Here is a 20,262-nt window from a genome sequence, read left to right on the forward strand (position 1 = left end):
TAGTTTCCCTTTCCCCCCGCCCCCCCCCCAAAATTAGTTAAAATGTATTTATTGTTTGTCCACTTTATTTTGTATTTGTTTAGCCGGTAGATTTATTGTTAACCATGCAGATGAAAAATATTAATAAAATAAAACAATTTCAGTATCCATTAGCACTTTTATTGACTTCATCAAATAATTGGTTAATTCATTATAAACACATTAATTATAAACAATACCATAAATGATACCATTTGAAACTGATTTTTTTTTGTTGGTAATATTAATAGAAACGTTTTAACATAGTTTGTACTTATTCATTTATTTGTTGAATCTCACCTACAAATGTTTTGGGAAAATAAAAATGAGAATGAATTATGATTTGACTGCTGAAATACATCATTTGACATTTTGAACATCTTTCATCGCTTCCTCTCAAAAGTCATAGTTTGCTCACCTGTCTTAAGATGACAGTTCACATGACGACGATGATGATGATGATGATAATGATGATGACGATGACGATGACGTGGTTTGTGCTCAGCCGGTGCTGCCGCACACTGCGGTGTGTGTCGTTTGCGGAGAAGCGGGCAAGGAGGACACGGTGGAGGACGACGAGGAGAAGTTCCAGCTGATGCTCATGGAGTGCTCCATCTGCAACGAGATTGTCCACCCTCACTGTTTAAAGGCAAGCCACGCGTTCCAACTCCTCAAAGAAGAAGACAATAATGGTGAAATAATGAGTTATCATGATCTGAAAAATGAATACAAATCTAAAGAAATTATCAAATATAAAATAAAACTTCAATTTGTGTTAAGTTGTGTTTGGATAAATAAAATCATGCCCCGGCCATCATTTAATGATGTACGATAAAAAACATGAATTAAAAAAAAAAAAAATCAAAGCAAAAGAAAACATTACAATAGTATTAGTGTAAATGTAACTTTTATTACATAGGTTTCGATAAAAGCGGCCACCTCAACAACGTGAAGAGAAGAAAATATGAATGTTGAGGAATTGCTTTTCTCCCACTCCTTTTTACTTGAGTCCTTTCATTACATTTCTAATCTCCAAGTGGTTGTTGCGTGCAGGTGAAAGATTCCAGTGGCGTTGTCAATGACGAGTTGCCGAACTGCTGGGAGTGTCCCACGTGTAACCACGCTGGGAAAACGGGCAAAGTAAGCTTAGTCTTGTATGCATTTGTTGTGTGCTCACAATGGTCATTTCCGCCCATCGCCACAAACAAGAGAAATAAAGTGATGCTGTGCTTTCTCATCTTTTGGCCTCAAAGCAAAAAAGAGGTCCAGGATTCAAGTACGCCTCAAACCTCCCGGGCTCGCTGTTGAAAGATGCGCGTCCGATCCGGGACGCCAAAGAGGAGCCCGACACCCCTTCGCCTTCCCTGGCCGCAGTTACGGCCAAGAGAAAAGCCGAACGAGATGAAGAGCTTCCCAAGAAGCGACCCCCTCTGATCTCCCTGGATGGCTTGCCTCGCCCGAGACTGGAGGAAAACCCTCTCAGGAAGAAGAGAAAGCTGTTTGACACTCAAGATGAACCTGACGATGTTAAAAGGAAGGTCAGGGTACTGTAAAAAGTGGCAAAATTCTTTTTTTTTTATATATATATATATATATATATATATATATATATATACCATAATGTTATACAAAATACAATTATATAATGAAAATTACATGCAAATTCTATCCATATTATAATGTAATACCAACATATTTGAAAAATAAAATAATATGACACAAACACAAAAATATTTGGAAAAAAAAATCAACATTTTAGAAAAAAAAACAGGGAAAAATTTATTAAATGAAAATAAATATCTTCACATTTTGGACTGCTCCCTGCGCACGTAGTAGCCGTCCTATGGTTGTCAGGGAACCCCCCCCCCCCCATCAAAACAGGCTAATTTTGGCAACACAGTTTATTGAATGTGTTCTATCATTTGATCCTTGATGGCTGCCCATGTTGATCCTCACTATTGTCTTTTTTTCAAAAGCTCTCAAAAATGGAGCAGCCTCCTAGCGCAAAGCTGCTGAGGCACATCAAGACAGAGAACGACCTCGGCAAGTATGAGGATGACCTGGAAGACAGATTCTCTTTGCACAGGATCCATTTCAAGGCCAAGAAGGAACCGGATGGCCGAGATGACAATAAGGACGGCGAAAAGCACGACTACAGCAGGACGGAGGACAAATCCAAAGTGCTTATGAGTGCTCTAAGGAGAACGGCATCGACCGGAGAGAGCGACCAATCTGCCAAAAGCGCCTCAGAAGTGGGACCCAGCGGCGAGGAGGGCGAGGAGAGGACTTCCGAAATGTCACCATCAAATAAAGTAGGGCTGCAAAAAAAAAAAAATCCACCTTGAGCACGATAAAAACTAAATCAAAAATAACCCAGTTAATCTAAAAAATTGACTCAACTTTCTGTGTTGTTTTGCACAAACAAAGCACACAGTCATAGTCACACATACTACGGTCAAGTGTGAGGATGGCGATGCCAATTGGACAAAAATAACACCTTACATCCCAATTATAGGGACCCATTGTAGTGGAACCACACTTGAAATTCACTTACTTATTTGCTTACCTTAAAGGCTCGCCATCAACGCCGACACCTGCTCAAGACCAAAGACGGCGTCAACCACCAGAACAGCTCGGCCAACCAGCTTCAAAGTCAACCGAAGACGGAGGATGTCGCCGCCAAATGGGAAGAGGGAACCAATCAAAACCAAAAGATGGTCAAATCCGAGGAGCTCGTGTCCAATCAGAACCACCGGCCGGTCAAGGCGGAGCCCGAGAACGACTTGGGGGTGTCCGATCCGAGATGGCCTCTGAACAACGGCAGCGGGGACCTCGGAGGCTGGATGCGACACAGGCGGGAGGCCAACGGAATGCCGCGGCGCCACTCGCCGCTCAGCTGCAACCGGAGCGCTCCTGTCGTGCCGCTCGCACCGCGCCCGCTGCCCTGCCGCTCGCCGCCCAAATGCATCCAAATGGAGCGCCACGTCATCAGACCGCCTCCCATCAGCCCCCCGCCCGACCGGCTTCCCCTGAATGACGGCCTGGAGCACGCCATGCGGCGCGAGGCCTGGATGTCCGTCTTTGGTCACCTGGCGCTCAAAGATCTCTGCGTGTGTATGCGCGTGTGCAGGACGTGGAACCGATGGTGAGTTTTCCACATTTTTTTTCGATTCACTGGATATCGTGCTGCTCCTTTTGCTGTAAACATCTTGGCCACGCGCGGGCAGTGCATACATACGGATATACACAGAGAAGGTCAAAACTCCTCAATAAGTTGCAATAATATCAGTCGTACTTCGCAGAGGAGGATAAAGAATATATGCCTGTGAATATTGTTATATTATCTGGCTACATGAGTTGCTCCAGAGGCAATTTAACCCATTTTTAGGAGGTGGTGGCATTAATTATGCTCTGCGATATATACTTTGTTCTAAATAAAATTGCCATGTTTGTTTGTGGCGAGGTGCTGCGACAAGAGGCTGTGGAAGCGCATCAGTCTGAACCGCTGCAAGTCCATCACGCCTCTCATGCTGAGTGGGATCATCCGGAGGCAACCGGTCGCCCTGGACTTGAGCTGGACCAACATCTCCAAGAAGCAACTCAGCTGGCTCATCAACAGACTGCCAGGTATTAACCAAAGTACCGAATACTCGGTACTTTGAAATAAGGCAGGTATTTGTATTGAACCATCTCTACTTTTTTAAATTCTATTACACAATGTACAGCAATACCTGTTGCGTGTAATGTTCTTAACAAAATGTAAAAAATATGGACATTCCTCTAGGTTGGCAGTTCTGAAAACCTAATTTTTTTGATCTCCAGACTTAAACCCCATCATTTTACCGACTAAAAAAAAAGAGAGACTGTCGAGCATAACTTGAGCTTTTTTTTTAGGAAGAGAATTTATATTTGCTTGATGAACCTGATTTCAAAACCTTGTCTAAAAACGGTCACCACATGAACTCATGTCATTTCTGACGTTCTCCGCACAGGTTTGCGAGTTCTGCTGTTGTCCGGGTGCTCATGGGTGGCCGTCTCCGCTCTCTGCACCTCCTGCTGTCCTCTCCTTCGAACGCTGGACGTTCAGTGGGTGGAGGGACTGAAAGACGCCCAGATGAGGGACCTGCTCTCCCCCACTACCGATAACAGGCCAGGTGCCAATTGTTCATCCCTTCGTACTTTTATATTCGCTCTCATGAGATTTTGATGCATCATCGACGCCCCATCCGCCGGGTATCGCCCCCTACAGGCCAGCTGGACAACCGCAGCAAGCTGCGCAACGTCGAGGACCTCCGTCTGGCCGGCCTGGACATCACGGACTCCACGCTGCGCCTCATCATTCGCCACATGGCCGCGCTGTCCAAGCTGGACCTCAGCTACTGCAACCACGTCACCGACCAGTCCGTCAATATCCTGACGGCAGCAGGGACCACCACTCGAGACTCCCTGACTGACGTCAACCTCTCAGGTGTGATCCTGTTCGTGGCTGAAAAACTGAAACACAAAGCCAAAGCCCTGTCTGGTGTAAAATACCGATACTGACGAATCAACCTACTAATTACAAAAAGAAATATCTATAATGAATATCTTCTGCTAACCCACGCCATTTTTGCCCCGCCAGTGTGCAACAGGGTGACGGACCAATCGCTCACCTACTTCAAGCGCTGCGGCAGCATTCGCCGCATCGACCTGCGCTTCTGCAAGCAGGTGAGCAGGGAGGGCTGCCAGCGCTTCGTGGCCGAGATGTCGGTCAGCGTTCAGTTTGAACTGATCGACGACAAACTGCTGCAGAGGATCCAACCCGCCGTTGCCGGCGCAGGCCGCGATTAACGCGCTGCTCCACACGGGGGCGCCACACCACCACCGGAGGAGGAGGAGGAGGAAGAAGAGGAGAGCAGCACTGTGTGTTGTCTCCTCTTGCCAAACTACTGAGCCAGAATGTAAAAATGGTACAGTACTTGCCAAAAGTTTAGACACACCTTCCAATTCAATAGCACAAGGAAGCATCTCTAAACTTCTGACTGGAACTGTCGAACGTTTTTGTTATTTATTTCTTCTGTTTTTTTTTTTTTTTTTTTGTTTTCTGTTCGAGAGTGACTATTTTTGTAGCAGAAAGTGTTTCCTACATTCATATACAGTATTATACTACTGATATTGATAATCAATACACAGTGTTATTGTTTTTATTTTTCTGTTTCATATTTATTGAAGCACATTAGTTTTATCGTAATGTGCGTATCGCTGACGTTTTTTTTGCACCTATTACACAAATCCTGAGACTGTAAACTGTATTTATATATACAGGTACATCTCAATAAACCAGAATATGATAGAAAACTTTGTCATTACACTAGTTCAATTGAAAATGTAACTTTTATGAAACTGTACTCAGTTTCATAAAAGTTACAAGTTACATCCAGAAAGTGTGAAGTTTTCCACATTTTTTTGGGGGGGAGCATAAGTCCAAAATGCATTTAAATCTACGGCCCGACCATTTAAGATTTCTACCTTATTCCAATTTATTGACATGCACTTGTAGTTAAATGCAGCTATGGAAAAAGAGTGAGACGACTGCAAGATTATAGGTATAGTGTGGATTAAAAGTCTACACATCTCTCTACAAATGCCAGGTTTTTGTGAGACAAAACAGAATCAATTGAAATGTACAGGCTGTCCCATCGATGGTTAAAACAAGCTTTAGAATGATGTCACTTTTCGAGAGGGCAACTGAGTGTGCACACCGTGTTCAAAATTAACCAATCACTTTTAAATTCTTGTTAAACGTGAGTCAGCACATATCCGCCGCTTTTTAAAGTGCCTCTCACCAAAACCACAAAATGCATTTCAGAAGTTCTAATAGGCTTTTTTTTTTCTTTTTATTAGAAGAATTATTCTGTTCTAACAAAGCACGGCGGCATGCTTTGGTGCTGTTTTTCTTCAGTCTTCTTCTGTCTTAGTCGATTTTGTGGGGAATTAGCGACAGTTCAAAATAGTCAGTCTAAATGTCTCAGAGCCTAAAATGGCAGGGTTTTTTTCCCCCCCTATCACCAAAAGCTGCCATTTGAACAAGGGTGTGTAGACTTTTTTTATTCACTGGATGAGTCAAGTTAACATTTTTTGCTTTGTTTTATAAAAAATAAAATTCAATCATAAATATTGTCATTTAGAGCATTTAAGTCTCTTAAAGGTCTCTTGATTTGTTTTTCGTCCCCCTCCAGAGCTGTACATATATATTTTTTTCTTTGTTCCCAGCTAAAAGCTTCTTGTCATCACTCCTCCATTACGTGTGTTATTTGTGGAGAAAGTGTACTATTAGCTCAGCATGGATGCTTGCTCTTTCATCAAAATTAAGCCGTCATTAGTTTGAAGGCAGTCACTTTAGAAAAGTCTAGAAAGAAAATGATTCAGATTCATGTGAGCTGGGGATATTTGATATACAGTATCTGAGCTTCTATCTAATGCTCGGGTAGTTCCTAGGTTCCCCATTCCCAAAAGTTAGAAAGATGACTGTTTATCAGTTTGTTTGTTTTTTTTATTTTTTTGCTGGTTGTTTGTTTGTAATCCGGTGCCATTTGAAGAACCTGCACAAAGTTGGTAAAAGTTTGTTTTTCTCCCATTTTTGACTCATAGGTAGAAAAATGCAAAGTTTTGAGGTCAAACTGGGAAATATTTGACAATGTTCAGGCTTTGGAATGATGTACTATTTTGACAACATTGTATAGTGCACCTCCGCTATTCGCTGGGATGGAACGAGCCCGACCAAAAATAGTGATAATCTGTCAATAACGAATGCGCCTTCATAGTTGTGACTAAACGGGGGATTGGGTCAAAACAGCAGATAAGCATGGGAATGAGTAAAAACCACGATGGGGACGGCGGTGGTGTGAGTAATGGGGAATATGTTCCCAATTTGCGAATTTTGGGGGCCCACTGAGGTTAAAGCAGTGCAAAAATGAGTGAGTACAGTTTAATGCACTTTTCATGTCTTTCTATCTGGATTTTTGTTCATTTCCAATTTTGTACTTTTTTACTTTAAAGTTCAATACTTTACATGTTTACATTTGTTATTTGGTATGGTTAAACCACTGTATGGACGTGTGTATTATACATGTTGACTGTAAATGTTGTAATGTAATGTAAATGTACACATTTAAAGCTTATATAGGGAAAGTTTGAGCTATTAAAGGCCTTTTAAAAAACACTTTGGTCAAACAGATTTGACTGCATTTTATTGAACCCAATAATTTTTTTGGTTTGTTTTGTTTACCAAAATAAAAAGTTCCATCCAATCCAAAATATAAAGATCCAGGATTACGAGTGCCCTCCAGAAGACTGTAGCTGCCCGTGAATGACATCGTCCATTGACAAACACCCGCATTAAAACAAATAAAGAAATAACGGACGTGAATGGGGAATGCGTAGCAAAAAATGTTATTTGGTATGGTTAAACCACTGTATGGACGTGTGTATTATACATGTTGACTGTAAATGTTGTAATGTAATGTAAATGTACACATTTAAAGCTTATATAGGGAAAGTTTGAGCTATTAAAGGCCTTTTAAAAAACACTTTGGTCAAACAGATTTGACTGCATTTTATTGAACCCAATAATTTTTTTTGGTTTGTTTTGTTTACCAAAATAAAAAGTTCCATCCAATCCAAAATATAAAGATCCAGGATTATGAGTGCCCTCCAGAAGACTGTAGCTGCCCGTGAATGACATCGTCCATTGACAAACACCCGCATTAAAACAAATAAAGAAATAACGGACGTGAATGGGGAATGCGTAGCAAAAAAAAAAAAGAAAAAAATCCAAACCGACACATTTTCAAGGTCTTGACAAACCCGTCAGAAATACATTCTGTTCATAAACCTCCGAGCCTTGCCTCTCGTCCAGGGGTCGGGAACCTTATGGCTCGCGAACCTTATGTGGCTCTTTTGATGATTGCATCTGTCTCGCAGATAAAACTAAATATCCTCGTTTGTTTAACCCATCCATCGATTTTTCACTGCTCGTTTCCTGTTCGGGGCTGCGGTTGGCTCCAAGAGCAATTTTGATTGGATGATACTGGCCTACTTTGCCTTGCTGCGTCAACAGGTAAACGCCCCCTTTTTTGAATCAGCCCGCTCGGTTATTAGCACAAAGCTAATCCTTCGACGAATCAGATGGCGAAAACAAAAAAAATACGACGAGTGTGGTACACTTCGGGACGAATGGACCGAAGGATTCGCCTTTGTGGAGAGAACAGGTTCTGCGGTGTGTCTAATTCGCAATGACAAAATACCATCGAAGAAACGGTCGAATGTAAAGCGGCACTTTGACACGCGCCATGCTACGTTAGCATCAAAATGCTCTGCAAGCTCCGGAGCAGGGGGAAACCTAGCCAGCAGCAACTCCGTGCATGGACCCGGCAAGCTGACTATAATTCCGCTAGCTTTGCTAGCAATCGTGAGGAACGGAAAAATTCACATTAATGGTGAGTATTGCAACAGAATTATTTAAAAGAATACATTCAGAGGCTTATTATACTACATTTTGTTGAATTCAGTTTTTAAAATAAAGTGTGTGTATAGATTATTTATTTTGTGCAATGAAACACTTTATTCTCCCCCCCCCCCCCATCTTGCTGCTGTAGACTGCAAATTTCCCTAGTGTGGGACTAATAAAGGTTATCTTATCTTATATATCTCAAATAACACTGAAATACATTTCCAAACATTTTGCTTTCATGGCTCTCTTAGTCAGAAAGGTTCCCCACCCCTGCAAGTCTAGCCCATGAAAAAATATACATTTAATTCATAACAACAATGGAAGCTATCTATATGCAACACATTTACAGTAACAGCAATTCCATACATATTTTTGTTTACATGGATGAGCAGATATCAAAGAAAGTGTCTCACTTCCTTTGCACAACAGACTGAAGTGAAAAAGACCATGACCTCTGTCAGGGTGGGAAGAAGATATCATCGAGCAGCAGCTGTTATGATCAAATTGATGACGTGAAAACTGATAGTGTTTGTCAAAACAAGAAATGACAAATAAATTGTGGGTAACCCGATAATTTACACTAAACTCGCGTGTTCCGGATTCGCAGTCCTGCTATTTTTTGGCCAGTAATGACTCGAAACAAAAATAAACCCTTACTGTAAACTGCTTTCTACCATCACATCAAACTTGCTGGCTCTGAAAAGCAAAGTTAAGAGGATGAGGGTATTGGCGTGTTATTTGACGTCATCTGCTAACATAAAATGTGCTGTTAAACTAGAACCAAGATTCTATATTAATAAAAACACACACATTCTCAAATCTGTCACACACACACACACACGTCTCCTTTTTTTTTTAAGAGTATTGCACATGTTGTAGTCGACCGTGTCAACTCGAACCCCTGCCGTGTCACACAAGAACCGCCGGTCCAAGCCGCTCGCTCCCATTTCAGTGTCTTTGACGGCGAGAGTTTTTCTAGGACTTGAAGACGTGCACGGCCCGCACTACGTATTGCCTGCAGATGGGGCACTCGTTCATCCTCTTGCCGCATTTGGTGCAGGTCACCATGTGGCCGCACTCCAGCAGAACACAGTCAATGATGGCGTCCATGCAGATGCGACAAAGATTATCGTCAGAGGCCAGCTGGGCTTTCACGCCGTCTGTGGGCCGCAAATAACGTAAAAACACTTACAGACTCGAGTTATATGACTTGATACGAATTGCAAATTAACGTGATGTGCAGGTATTATTTTTATCCACTTAGCATTGCCATCCTCACTATATCTGAGACTGAGTGTATGGCTTTCAAAGGCGTGGCCTGTCCTGGTGAGTGATGTGAGTGTCAGCGAGTTGGCTGGCTGTTAACTGGCTAACCCATTGACCAATATTCTGAGTAGGTAGGGAAAAAAAAAGCTTACCTCCGACAGCACTGTTGCACAAAGGTGGAGGATATGCAACCACTTTGTAGGGAAAAAAATAGGACAGAGTTAAAAAAGAAAAAAAATCAGTTGTGCTGTGACAATCGGATAGTGAGGAAATACTTACCTGCAGTAATGCTTACATTTTCCACTAAAAAGAACAAAAGAGTGGAGAAAAAAAAAGTCACGTTAAAAATGTCAAGAGGTAAAATATAATATTTCGAAAACAGTCGGTGCGTACTGGACTTCCTGTTGAGCTCGTTTTCTCTGTAGAGGCGATGCACGCGCTCCAGCAGCTCCCACTTTTCGCAGCAGCCCGAGTAGTTGACGAAGTTCCTGGCGAGGATTTCCTTCAACTGGCGAACCGACAGCCTCTCAATGGCGTCCTCGTCGTCCAAATCGGACAGCGAGGCGCGGACCCTCCTCTGCGTGGCCGGGATGGCCTCCGTCGGGCTCGCCGTCTGCTCCAGATTGAGGAGCGACACGCTGGCCGTGTCCTCGGGCTCCTGAGGGGAAAACTAACAACAGAGCAACAATGTAAGGAACAAGTGACAGTTGGGGGAAATTAAGTCGAACAACGCTGCGTTGTAATTTGACCTTCGATCCGAACACCATAAGAATCAATTTCCAAACTCTAATTTTGGTGAATGTTTCACCGTGAACCAAGTCCTCCTCGACATCATCGCACAATGCACCTCATTATGCGATGACTTTCAGTATCGCACAGAAGGACTCGAGCGCTGATATTGAGAGTACATCTGTTCCGTTATCTAATACGACAAGAGTCATATTTGAGTAAGCGCTCCACTGCGCGCACGGCAGACACTTAACTTGCCGCTTAATGATTTTCTTTGAAGATGGAGGTCAGGAATAAAAGGAGACGGGAATCAATGAAGAGTTCCGTAGTGGAAAAGGAGACGAGCAAGTGCTTGATTCAACTTCAGTGTGTGTGTGTGTGTGTGTGTCCAGGCAAATTCCTGCTCCGATGTATTAATAATGCATTGGTTGGCTAGACAGCACATAATCTCAGACTCCTCCATAGCTACTTTTTTTTCAGGTGTTTTGCTTTTTCTTTGGCTTTTTGTGTTTGTGTGATCCGACCGCAAACGCGGGGCCTGAGACGGCAAAGCAAAAACGGATAATCGCGGAGTTGGAAATGTGGAAATCATCGCCACTTGCTAGCAAGGGGGACTGGCAGCTCAGTGCAACATGAATCAGGCAAATTCAGTATTTCATGGTTAGGGCTGCGAGAATAAAATTGACTAGGTCGGATAAGTCGACCACAAAAAATATGTCGACACTACAGTTTTGCTTATTTCTTGAAAGTACTGACGAGTGAAAATAATGAATGAATGTGAACGTTGTATTAGCACCATCTATTGGTGGAAAATGATACTGCAGTCGAAAAAAATTAAATCAATCCCATCTGATTAGTCAATCTTCCCCACTAACCCTTACCGTCAAAGTAGAGTTAGGGTTTCAAAGTACGGTTTTAAATGAGGGTTAGGGTTTCAAAGTGTGGTTTTAAACGAGGTTTCGGTCCCCCAAAGTAGGGTTTCAACTGGGTTTCAAATGAGGGTTTCAAATTCGAGTTTGGGTTTCAAATGAAATATTGAATTCTTGTGCGGCGTGCATTTTCCTCATATTTAATCGGGGACTCTGTGTCATGCAAATGTTAGCATTATTATCTTTGTGAAGGCATCACTTTTAATGCACCTTTTGTATAGTGTGTTTCCAGTATGTCATGACTTGCATATTATATTTAACCCACTGGAATTTGTAATTTCTTGCCACACAATAGTTTATGTCCTATAAACAACAGAGGAAGAAGCACGATGCCCAGCAAAGTGCACAGGAAGTTGTGTGGGTGCGTGTGTGTGTGTTTTGTGTTTTAATGCAGTGTTAATATGGTGCTCAGCATCGCGTTTGGTGTCAGCTGCGTTGCTGCAGGGAGTTGTCAACCTGCGTGCGCGTTACATAACTGACTCAGCCCATGTAAGCGACCTAAAAAAAGGCAAAGGGCTTAAGCCGCCTTGCTCGCTGGTCTGCATGTACACACAGACACGCACGTACGCGCACACACGCAAGCACACGCGCACACACAGTGGCAGTCAGAGTGTAAATGCTGCTGCTTGCAGCTGTCACATGAATGCAGAATCCACGCTGTGGAGAGAAAAATCAACATAATTGTTGTTGAATTCAGCTCAACAAGCATCTAGAGCAGGGCTGAGCCAACTTTTGTACTCAAGGGCCACATTTGATTTTTAAAAGAGGCAGATGGGCCATTTGTGAAGTTGAAATGTCAACCAATTATTCACATTCTTTCCAATCAAAAAATAATTGCTTCAAATCGTGTTTTTTTTAATAATCTAAAACGTAGTTCGAATAAACACAATTAAAAGATTTTTTAATTTAAAAAGTATTTCGTCATCATTAATTTAGCTTAGCTACAAATAAACTAGCTTTTAATTTAAAAAAAACTTTCTACATTTATTTGAAACCAAATTTAAGGACGTTTCATTCATCTTCCTTTCATGTTAGCTTTGCAGTTAGCAATGGCTTCTCCGTCTTCTCATGTTCTTGCTTCTCTCTCGATGTGTCACATGATTCGCTACTCCTCGTCCTCCTTTAGCAATAGCGATATTTGTCAGAAAGAAGTGTTGCTTATGCGCTGCCATGGAGTTGAGGTAACTTTGAGGACTGGCTCCTCACTATAACTAGCCACACTAGCTCGCTATTTTTTGTTTTAACCGTACTCTAATTGTGTGTCAGTGTCACCTGGCTTGGGGTCCCTGAGCTGTCACTTGGGCTGAGCACGACTCCCTGAGAGGCGGATCCAAGCGACTGTTCGGATGTTGAGTCGGCGGGGGAGGGCGGCGAGGCGGCACGTGAGTGGAGACTGTCTGTATCATCTTCATCATGTCCCTCCCGTTCCTCGGGCGTGTCTCCATCCACTTCCTCTTCTTCGTCTTCCTCCTCTTCCTCCTCCTGCACCACCATCACAGGTCGGGGCGGCTCCCGGGTGCCCCGGTGGCACAAAACCAGTTCCACCAGGTCCTCCTTTTCCCTGCAGGTGTCGGTGGGGATGTTGCGTAGCAGCAGGTACTGCCGCAGGTCCTTGACACGCAGCTGCATGAGGCGTGGCCTCTGGAAGGCGGTGCCCCGCAATAAGTGGCAGGTGGCGCAGCAGCGCAAGTTCTCCTGCAGCACGGAGCACAGCGCGCAGAAGCTCTTCTTGCAGTCGCAGCACACGTGCTATCGAGGAGAGGACACAGTTAGTCACCGTGTGAGGTAATTGGATGCGATTTAATGCTGTAATTAGTGGCGTACATGTAAGTGGTGATTGACGTGGGTGTCAATAAATGAGAGTGCAGCTCCCTCAACTCTTGGTATCAGTCTTGCTTAGTTATAACATGTGTCACTGACACCCATGTCACTCACCAGACAAGGCCCCACCTTTTAAAGCCATACTCAAAGACGCGCATATTACAGAAAAAAAAGCATTGACAGGCAGTTTCCCCACAAACTCTTGGTATCAGTCTTGCTTAACGTGTGTCACTGACACCCATGTCACTCACCAGACCAGGCCCCACCTTTTAAAGCCATACTCAGTCAGAGACATGCATACTACAGAAAAAAAAGCATTGACAGGCAGTTTCCCCACACTCACACCAAAGGGATGGCATCTGTCATTCTTTTTCATTCCACTCGAGCATCATTTAATGAAATGCTCTTAAATATTGCACGCCTGCATGTCTGACTCCTGTCGGCATTTTAAAGGGTTGATGGCGCCTCTGGTGGCTCCTTATAAATAAGCTTGAATCCATGCAAACTTTGATACTCCAAAGTGTTTCCCCCGAAGGCGGTGCTGAGCTCATTGCAGCTGCTGTTTGTAGTGGTAAACACACACATACTGTTGGGATTTAACCCAGAAGTGTCAGTCATCGCGCAGTCCACCTGATGGAGAACCACCGCCACGGCTGATTTGAATTTCTGTTATGTTTCTTTCCAAGAATGTGAATATTTGGAAAAAATCATTGCATATTAAATCGCAATCACAACATGGGGGGTGGGGGGGGGGGTTAGATTGTTTTTCAAAATCGTAAAACCCAACTCGCCATCCACTTTTACACCGAGCAGCTGGGTGGATTGACGCTTGAAATGGCTGTGAAAGGAGGTCAGCCCAATTGGTAAACATTTGCTTATCACTCACGCGCAAATGTGTCTCACTTCCTTCCGCACCATCATCGACACCTTGCCCCACGATCGCTTGCCCGCTAATCCCCTCCACACTTATTAAAAGGTGGCCTGAAAATATCACGCTGACTCACAAACGGGCTCATCGCTGCGAGTGCGTTTTGCGGTGAGAGCAAGCAGGAAGCTGACACGTGCCCGTCTGACTGGCACACGCGCATGCACTCTGCCATTATACTCTGACATGACCGTCCCTGCAGAAATGTCAGCGTGACAGAATACGATTTTCATGATTTGGGTATCGTTTGCAAAGACTGCACAGGCACCGATAGGAAAGGTTGACAAAGTTTTCTGGAGAGGTGCTATTTTTATTTTGGTCCAAATGCTTCGGGCACACGATCACCAGGCTGTGACTCTTCACACGTTCTATTAACGGGGACATATTGTGGAAAATTGAGTTGTTGTTTTTTTTTTTTTTAATTAGATGAATTGGTCATGCCTCCTAACGAGAGTAACAACTTGTCATTAGTGAGATTTCAACATCTAACGTCAATGGTTTTCAAACAGTCTTGCTGCACATTTCACTCACATGTAACTTGTAACAAAAGGTGTTTCGGTGTCTCAGTCTGAACATTAGGGGGCACTGTGTAAAACGAATCCACAGATAAGACATTGAGAAGAGTGGAGCATTTATACATACGAGTGGGTCTGGCATAATAAACGAGTCTTAACTGTTCCACTGTCTCCACAGTTGCACAAAACAAAGTGGACTTTCACTTCGCCGTGGCTTACCTTACGTCTGAAGACGGAGAAGGCCAGTCCGCAGGCCTTGCACAACTGCCCGGCGCTCCCCGAGCTAGGTGGCGGGTACGTGGAGTACCCCGCGCTCGGGGCGAAGCGGAAAGGCCCGGCCCCGGCCCCGAAGCCGGGCTGCTGAGCCCGCACCGTTCCCGTGCCCATCACCTCGTTCAGCAGCCCGCAGCATGACGCCCACATGGACGAGGCTCCGGCCTGGTGAGCACAAACACACCTTGATGCAGGAAACGCGAATATGTATATTAATATGTTGGACCTGAAATAAGGTTTAATCTTTGGTTTCATTCAGTACAGTATTGTATGTAAAAAAAAAAAAAAAAAATGAAGATGACTGCTTCACGGAATTCACTGAACCCCAGCGATAAACGAGGGATTACTGTACTTTATACCGGCGCGACTCAACTCGGTTGGATTCAACGCACTCGCACACACGCACTGCATCTTTTAAATGAAACAGATTTTCCGATTCACATCGTTTTTATATGGGAGGGCTAGGGAGGAAACGCTCTCGTTGAATGTTCTAAAGTCAGTTTGTTGATGACATAAAACTGCGCAACAGCAGCTCAGCAGCATACTAATGAATGGAGGAGACAGGGGCATAGGGAACTCTGTCTTCCTCTACTCTACCAGGCTGTGTCAATCGATAGCTGACACACACGCACACATGCACACACACATACACACAGGAGCACATTGTGAAGCTCTTTGCACTACACAATACAGGAATTCACCTCTGGTTTCCGGGCGGCTCCCTCCCGGCTCCAACTTGTCACATACACGCTGTGATGTGACCTCAGCCGTCTGCTTCGGGAGTGTTTACGTAATCCCGAGAACAAGGCACTAAATGTGGCGAGGGGAAGCTCGAACCCTGCAGGCCTGTCTATTTAATATGACTGTACGTGATCAGTGAGTGGACCTTCGTTTTCATTGGTGTTTCTTTGTGAGCAGGATTTACAGGATGGCATTGCATTTAAGCGCAGATCAACACCAATGTAGAATGTAGAAGGACCATGATGCAGCGATCAAGAAAAAAACATGACAATAAGAACGTTTGCACGCAAATGCTATGATTCAATGTGACTAATAGCGTGCATTCATACAAATCAAAACTGGTAGCATAGGAATTAAGTTAAATCCTATTTCGTAATGTACACTATTGAGGGGTGAAAAAAAAAAGGGCATGAAATGACGCATTTCAATGTCCTGCCAAGATTAGTGGCAAATATCAAAAGATTTAATGACAAAAACAGGCACTTTATAATTTCAGTTTTGGACACATTTAATAGTATATTAGTGATTCAAATGAAATGTATCGCACATAATCATTAAGTATTAATTCGAAAAGAGTTCGATATTTAGATGTGCTGTGCTTCAAAGTTAAATACAACTGAATTATACTTTATGAACATACTGTATTGCAGGCGGCCCCAAATCCGGTCTGCCAGAGCCCCTTTTCAGCCTGCTTACATGTTTCCCTCCTCCAACACATCTGATTCAAATGATCGGTTCATCAGCAAGTTTTACAGAAGCCTGATAACGATTCCTGATCATTTGAATCAGACAAACATGTGAAACAGGCTGTACAAGGGTGCTCAGGGACTAGAGTTGGGCACCCCTGCTGTGTTGGATTTTATAAAAAAGTACAAGCCACGGTGAAATTATTCACAGTTTGAACATTTCATTCAGTAATTCTTGCATTTAACACTAGAGGGCGCCTTCACACCACACTTTGAGACGGGTGGATTATGGTATTTGTCTCCTTCCGGCGTCTAATTGAGGAAAAAAATATATATTGCATACGACAAGACTTATTTCCCTCTGATGAAAATATGTTTTGTTTTTTTTTCTCTCAGGCAGAGAGTAAAACCAGGACATGAATGCATAAATGCATGCCTAATGGTATTTATCCAACAGTCACAAGAGAAACTCAAATGTACAGTGCACAAATTGCCGATGTGTGTCGAAGCGGCCCCCCGAAGTAGTCAAATCTCATGTGTGACATGCGGAGTGAACGCAGATAAAACTCAAAGCTGCGACCAAGAGGGTTGAGATTTGTTCCTGCATAATAAAGAGATTTAGGAGACTTGGAGGCGGGACTGAAAAACATTTCTAGCCCGCAGAACAAAAACGACAGCCGCGGGGATCACTGCACAGCATAAAAAAAAAATAGCAGCAGAAACCTGCGAGACTCTCTTGTACGGCCTTCCCGATATGCTCGTTTTTGCGGAGATTTATTTTGAACTGGGGCAGAAAAAAAAATATGCTTTTCAATTGGAATCAGATTAATCAACAAAGTGTCACGTCCATTATTCTGGGGACAGGCTAATGCGCTTGGGCCAAATGAAAGCTGGAAGTGCGGCAATTTGAAAGGAAATTTAATCCAGCTGTTCAAGTGAAAAAAATGAAACTCACATATCACAATCAGGCCCGCCTTTACCAACGGGGTTACCTGGGGTTGAGCCCGGGGGACTCAGGTCCTCAAAGGGCTGATATCACAATTAAAAATCACAAAAGAAAGCCCAATGTGTTGTTCTTCCTGTCAATAACCTTGTATGCTTGACATGAGTTGACCAACCTCTTTGAGTGAAATGTTTTTTTTTGTGGGTTATTTTTTGTCCAACTTTGATCATTCGCGCTTTCAGCCAACGAAAACTTACATTAACCATCCAATAAAGAACTACGTAGAAAACATGCAGTGATTTTTATGATAGAAATTGGGTAGCAAGGGATCTTGTGTTAAGTAGTGCCCCACATGTTTAATGACACTGGATTCACTTTTACAACTGGACTATTCAAATAAGTGCTTTTTTTTTTTTTTAACTGAATTTTGAATCATTGTTCGGGTTAAAACGATTAGTTGACTCGTCGGCATTATTGCTCGCTTCGTGACACAGTGTGACAGCAAACGATTTAACCAAAAGTGAGACAGAAAAAAATCACAGTACTGTATACAATAAAAACAATGGGTTCGTCTACACTACAGTATTTTTTTTTTAATTTCATATAGCAACGAAGCAGCAATTTCCTAGTCACACGGGCAAGGAGAAAATTCTGCAACACATCTCACAGTGTGATGCAGTGTGTGCCGCTGCAATGTGAAACCACAATCCTAAAGCTATTTTTAACCAGGCGTCAATTAAAAGTGAGCTGGAATGGTCTTGCACTGGATCTCAGTTACACCGAATATTAAGACGCGTCACGACACATTTACACACTAATTAAATTGTCATGTAATGCACACAGACGCACGAATTTGAGACATATCTCCTCGGAAGGAGCTGCACACTGTATGTTGTGGTGAAGCATATGACGTCATTGCTTCCATCCTCATCTGCAGCCAACAAACACAGGGGAGAACCCCGACACACACAGTGTGGAGCAGAAGGGCGATCCTCGCGTCCTCCCCGAGACGTCCCCCAAAACATCCTCCTCGTGCAGACGAGCAACCCCCCCCCCCCCCCCCCCCCCCCCCCACCCCCACCCCGCTCCTTCCCTCCGATCTGGTTAGAGCGGATTAAAGCGATGAATGGAAGGTGGCTGCAGCGTCTTTGCATCCACTGAACTCTCCAAGTGTGTGTGCGGGGGGCGACTTCACGTTTTGCAGCCTTTCTCGTTTGCACCGACCACAAACACACACCATGACCCAAGATAACCCATGACAAGTCCCGAAAATGACCGCCACTGCACTGAAGGGGGTCTCCTTATATAACCCCGTGTAAACTGTAATCAATCACCTTAGCAGTGGAGCTGTGGCACCGTGCGTATAAGCTCCATAAACACAAGTGAGTCAATGACATGTCACCAGAGGGCACCTACCTTCATTGCGCCTCCCGTTTGAGGAATGTGCAGGCTAATGCAGGAGCCACGGTCATCGCAAGAGCACGCACACAGAGTCAAACCATTACGTCTTGCCTCTCTCCTGCCTTTTTATGTTTGTGCTTTGTGTGTACGTGTGTATGTGTGGAGTAGGTACAACGTCATAACCAAAGACGGGACCGGCGGCCAATCAAAACGCGCGTACAGGGGCTGTGTGTGCAACAGCCAATCCGTTTTTACGTAACAGCGCCGGGCGGAAAGACGCATGTGCGAGCCCTTGGCTCACGCGTCACGTTTTGTTTTTTTTTTTTTCATCTCCACACAGCGGCAATTCCTCACTGTTGGCGTTTTTATTTTCTTCTCACCACCAGTCAAATAAGGTGAACCTCGCGAGCTTGTTTTTGACGTGTTATAAATTTATCCACGGCTGAAAAATACCCAAGTGCATCATTTCAGTCATCTTTCATGACCATTAATGGATTTATGAGAATCAGTTTGTGCCTGATGCAGAACATAAATTTAAGGTATTCCTTCCTTTGCATAACCAGTACTTGCTGGGGAGACTGGGTGCATGTAAGGACAGAAGAAAAGACTTTAGATAGCATAACACAATTGCTTCTGAGACGCTGGTTATTGTCCTACCCCCCCCCCCCAAAAAAAACAAAAATATCCGAGTAGCTAAAGTCTGTAGTTTTCCAAAAAGATGCTATCGGAAATTATTTTCTACTATAATGTTGAGAAATAAATCATTGGTGTTTGTGGGGGGAATTTGCGTCCCCTTGTGGCGAGACTAAAAACTCTTCAAGCATTTAGCAAATAAGTGAATTTAGTGATCAATGTCAAGAATATGACATCCTCTTTGTTTAAAGATCTCTGTACATGCGGCCTCTTCGGAAAGTCAAATCTCCTAACCTTTATGTCACTTTACCTTCACATTTGTTGGATTCCGTCGGGTCACATTGTCTGTTGTAGTACCTAGACTGAACTATAAAAGGCAGCATGGTGCCACTGGGCAGCCAGCCTGCCGCAAAATACAAAGAAAAGAAAACATGGCAGTAGAAATTAGGATACCTGTTGGATTATGTGGGATTTTTACAGAGTGGCAAACTGTGAGACATGTTACATATACACACATCACACCTTTGCTCACTGTTTTAGGCATAAATTAGGCTGAACTCCAAATTGTTTGAGTTTGGAGGTTCCACTGTACCATCGTGATCACCATTCAGGGCCAAGTGCGCCTCGGGAGAGAGAAGATTTTTCTGGCATCTCACACTTGATGATAATGGACCACATTTGGGTATGAGACTCTTCTGCAGCAGCAGCAGAATCATCACTGCAGGCAAGCAAAGAAATGATGCAAATGCCCCTTTGAAATTTTCTATGCCATATCACATCAATAGTGACCTGCTGTTGGTTTAATTTCACAGCCATTTTGGTCTAAATATGTTCCGAGGCCCTCAGGCCAGCACTGACACAGTTTGCCATGGATATTCCTCCACACTGTCG

General features: G+C 43.6%; 2 protein-coding genes across 3 annotated transcripts in view; one reads left to right on the forward strand and one right to left on the reverse strand.

Annotated features, from left to right (window-relative positions):
• LOC109512629 (lysine-specific demethylase 2B-like) overlaps positions 1–7,447 on the forward strand; it is an 18,776-nt gene extending 11,329 nt beyond the window's left edge. Inside the window, exons 14-22 of one of the 2 annotated variants that reach the window (XM_019864543.1) lie at positions 524–667; positions 1,072–1,158; positions 1,263–1,556; positions 1,995–2,330; positions 2,592–3,163; positions 3,482–3,645; positions 4,011–4,172; positions 4,268–4,486; positions 4,640–7,447. In XM_019864543.1, the coding sequence (XP_019720102.1) occupies positions 524–667; positions 1,072–1,158; positions 1,263–1,556; positions 1,995–2,330; positions 2,592–3,163; positions 3,482–3,645; positions 4,011–4,172; positions 4,268–4,486; positions 4,640–4,848 (2,187 nt within the window). In that variant the 3' untranslated portion in view covers positions 4,849–7,447. The remainder of the gene's footprint in view (positions 1–523; positions 668–1,071; positions 1,159–1,262; positions 1,557–1,994; positions 2,331–2,591; positions 3,164–3,481; positions 3,646–4,010; positions 4,173–4,267; positions 4,487–4,639) is intronic. The other variant, XM_019864626.1, reaches the window with a different exon arrangement.
• A 1,343-nt stretch (positions 7,448–8,790) lies between these two features.
• LOC109511947 (E3 ubiquitin-protein ligase RNF34-like) lies at positions 8,791–18,888 on the reverse strand. The gene is made up of 7 exons (XM_019863388.1): positions 18,754–18,888; positions 14,914–15,132; positions 12,706–13,182; positions 10,169–10,445; positions 10,055–10,078; positions 9,928–9,969; positions 8,791–9,669 (listed from the first exon to the last, which is right to left on the reverse strand). Exons 1-7 carry the CDS (start codon positions 18,757–18,759, stop codon positions 9,485–9,487), a joined length of 1,230 nt encoding a protein of 409 aa, XP_019718947.1. The 5' UTR covers positions 18,760–18,888; the 3' UTR covers positions 8,791–9,484.
• Positions 18,889–20,262: the final 1,374 nt, after the last annotated feature.

This window comes from Hippocampus comes, unplaced genomic scaffold (assembly GCF_001891065.2).
Source record: "Hippocampus comes isolate QL1 unplaced genomic scaffold, H_comes_QL1_v1.1 scaffold65, whole genome shotgun sequence".
Taxonomy (NCBI): domain Eukaryota; kingdom Metazoa; phylum Chordata; class Actinopteri; order Syngnathiformes; family Syngnathidae; genus Hippocampus; species Hippocampus comes.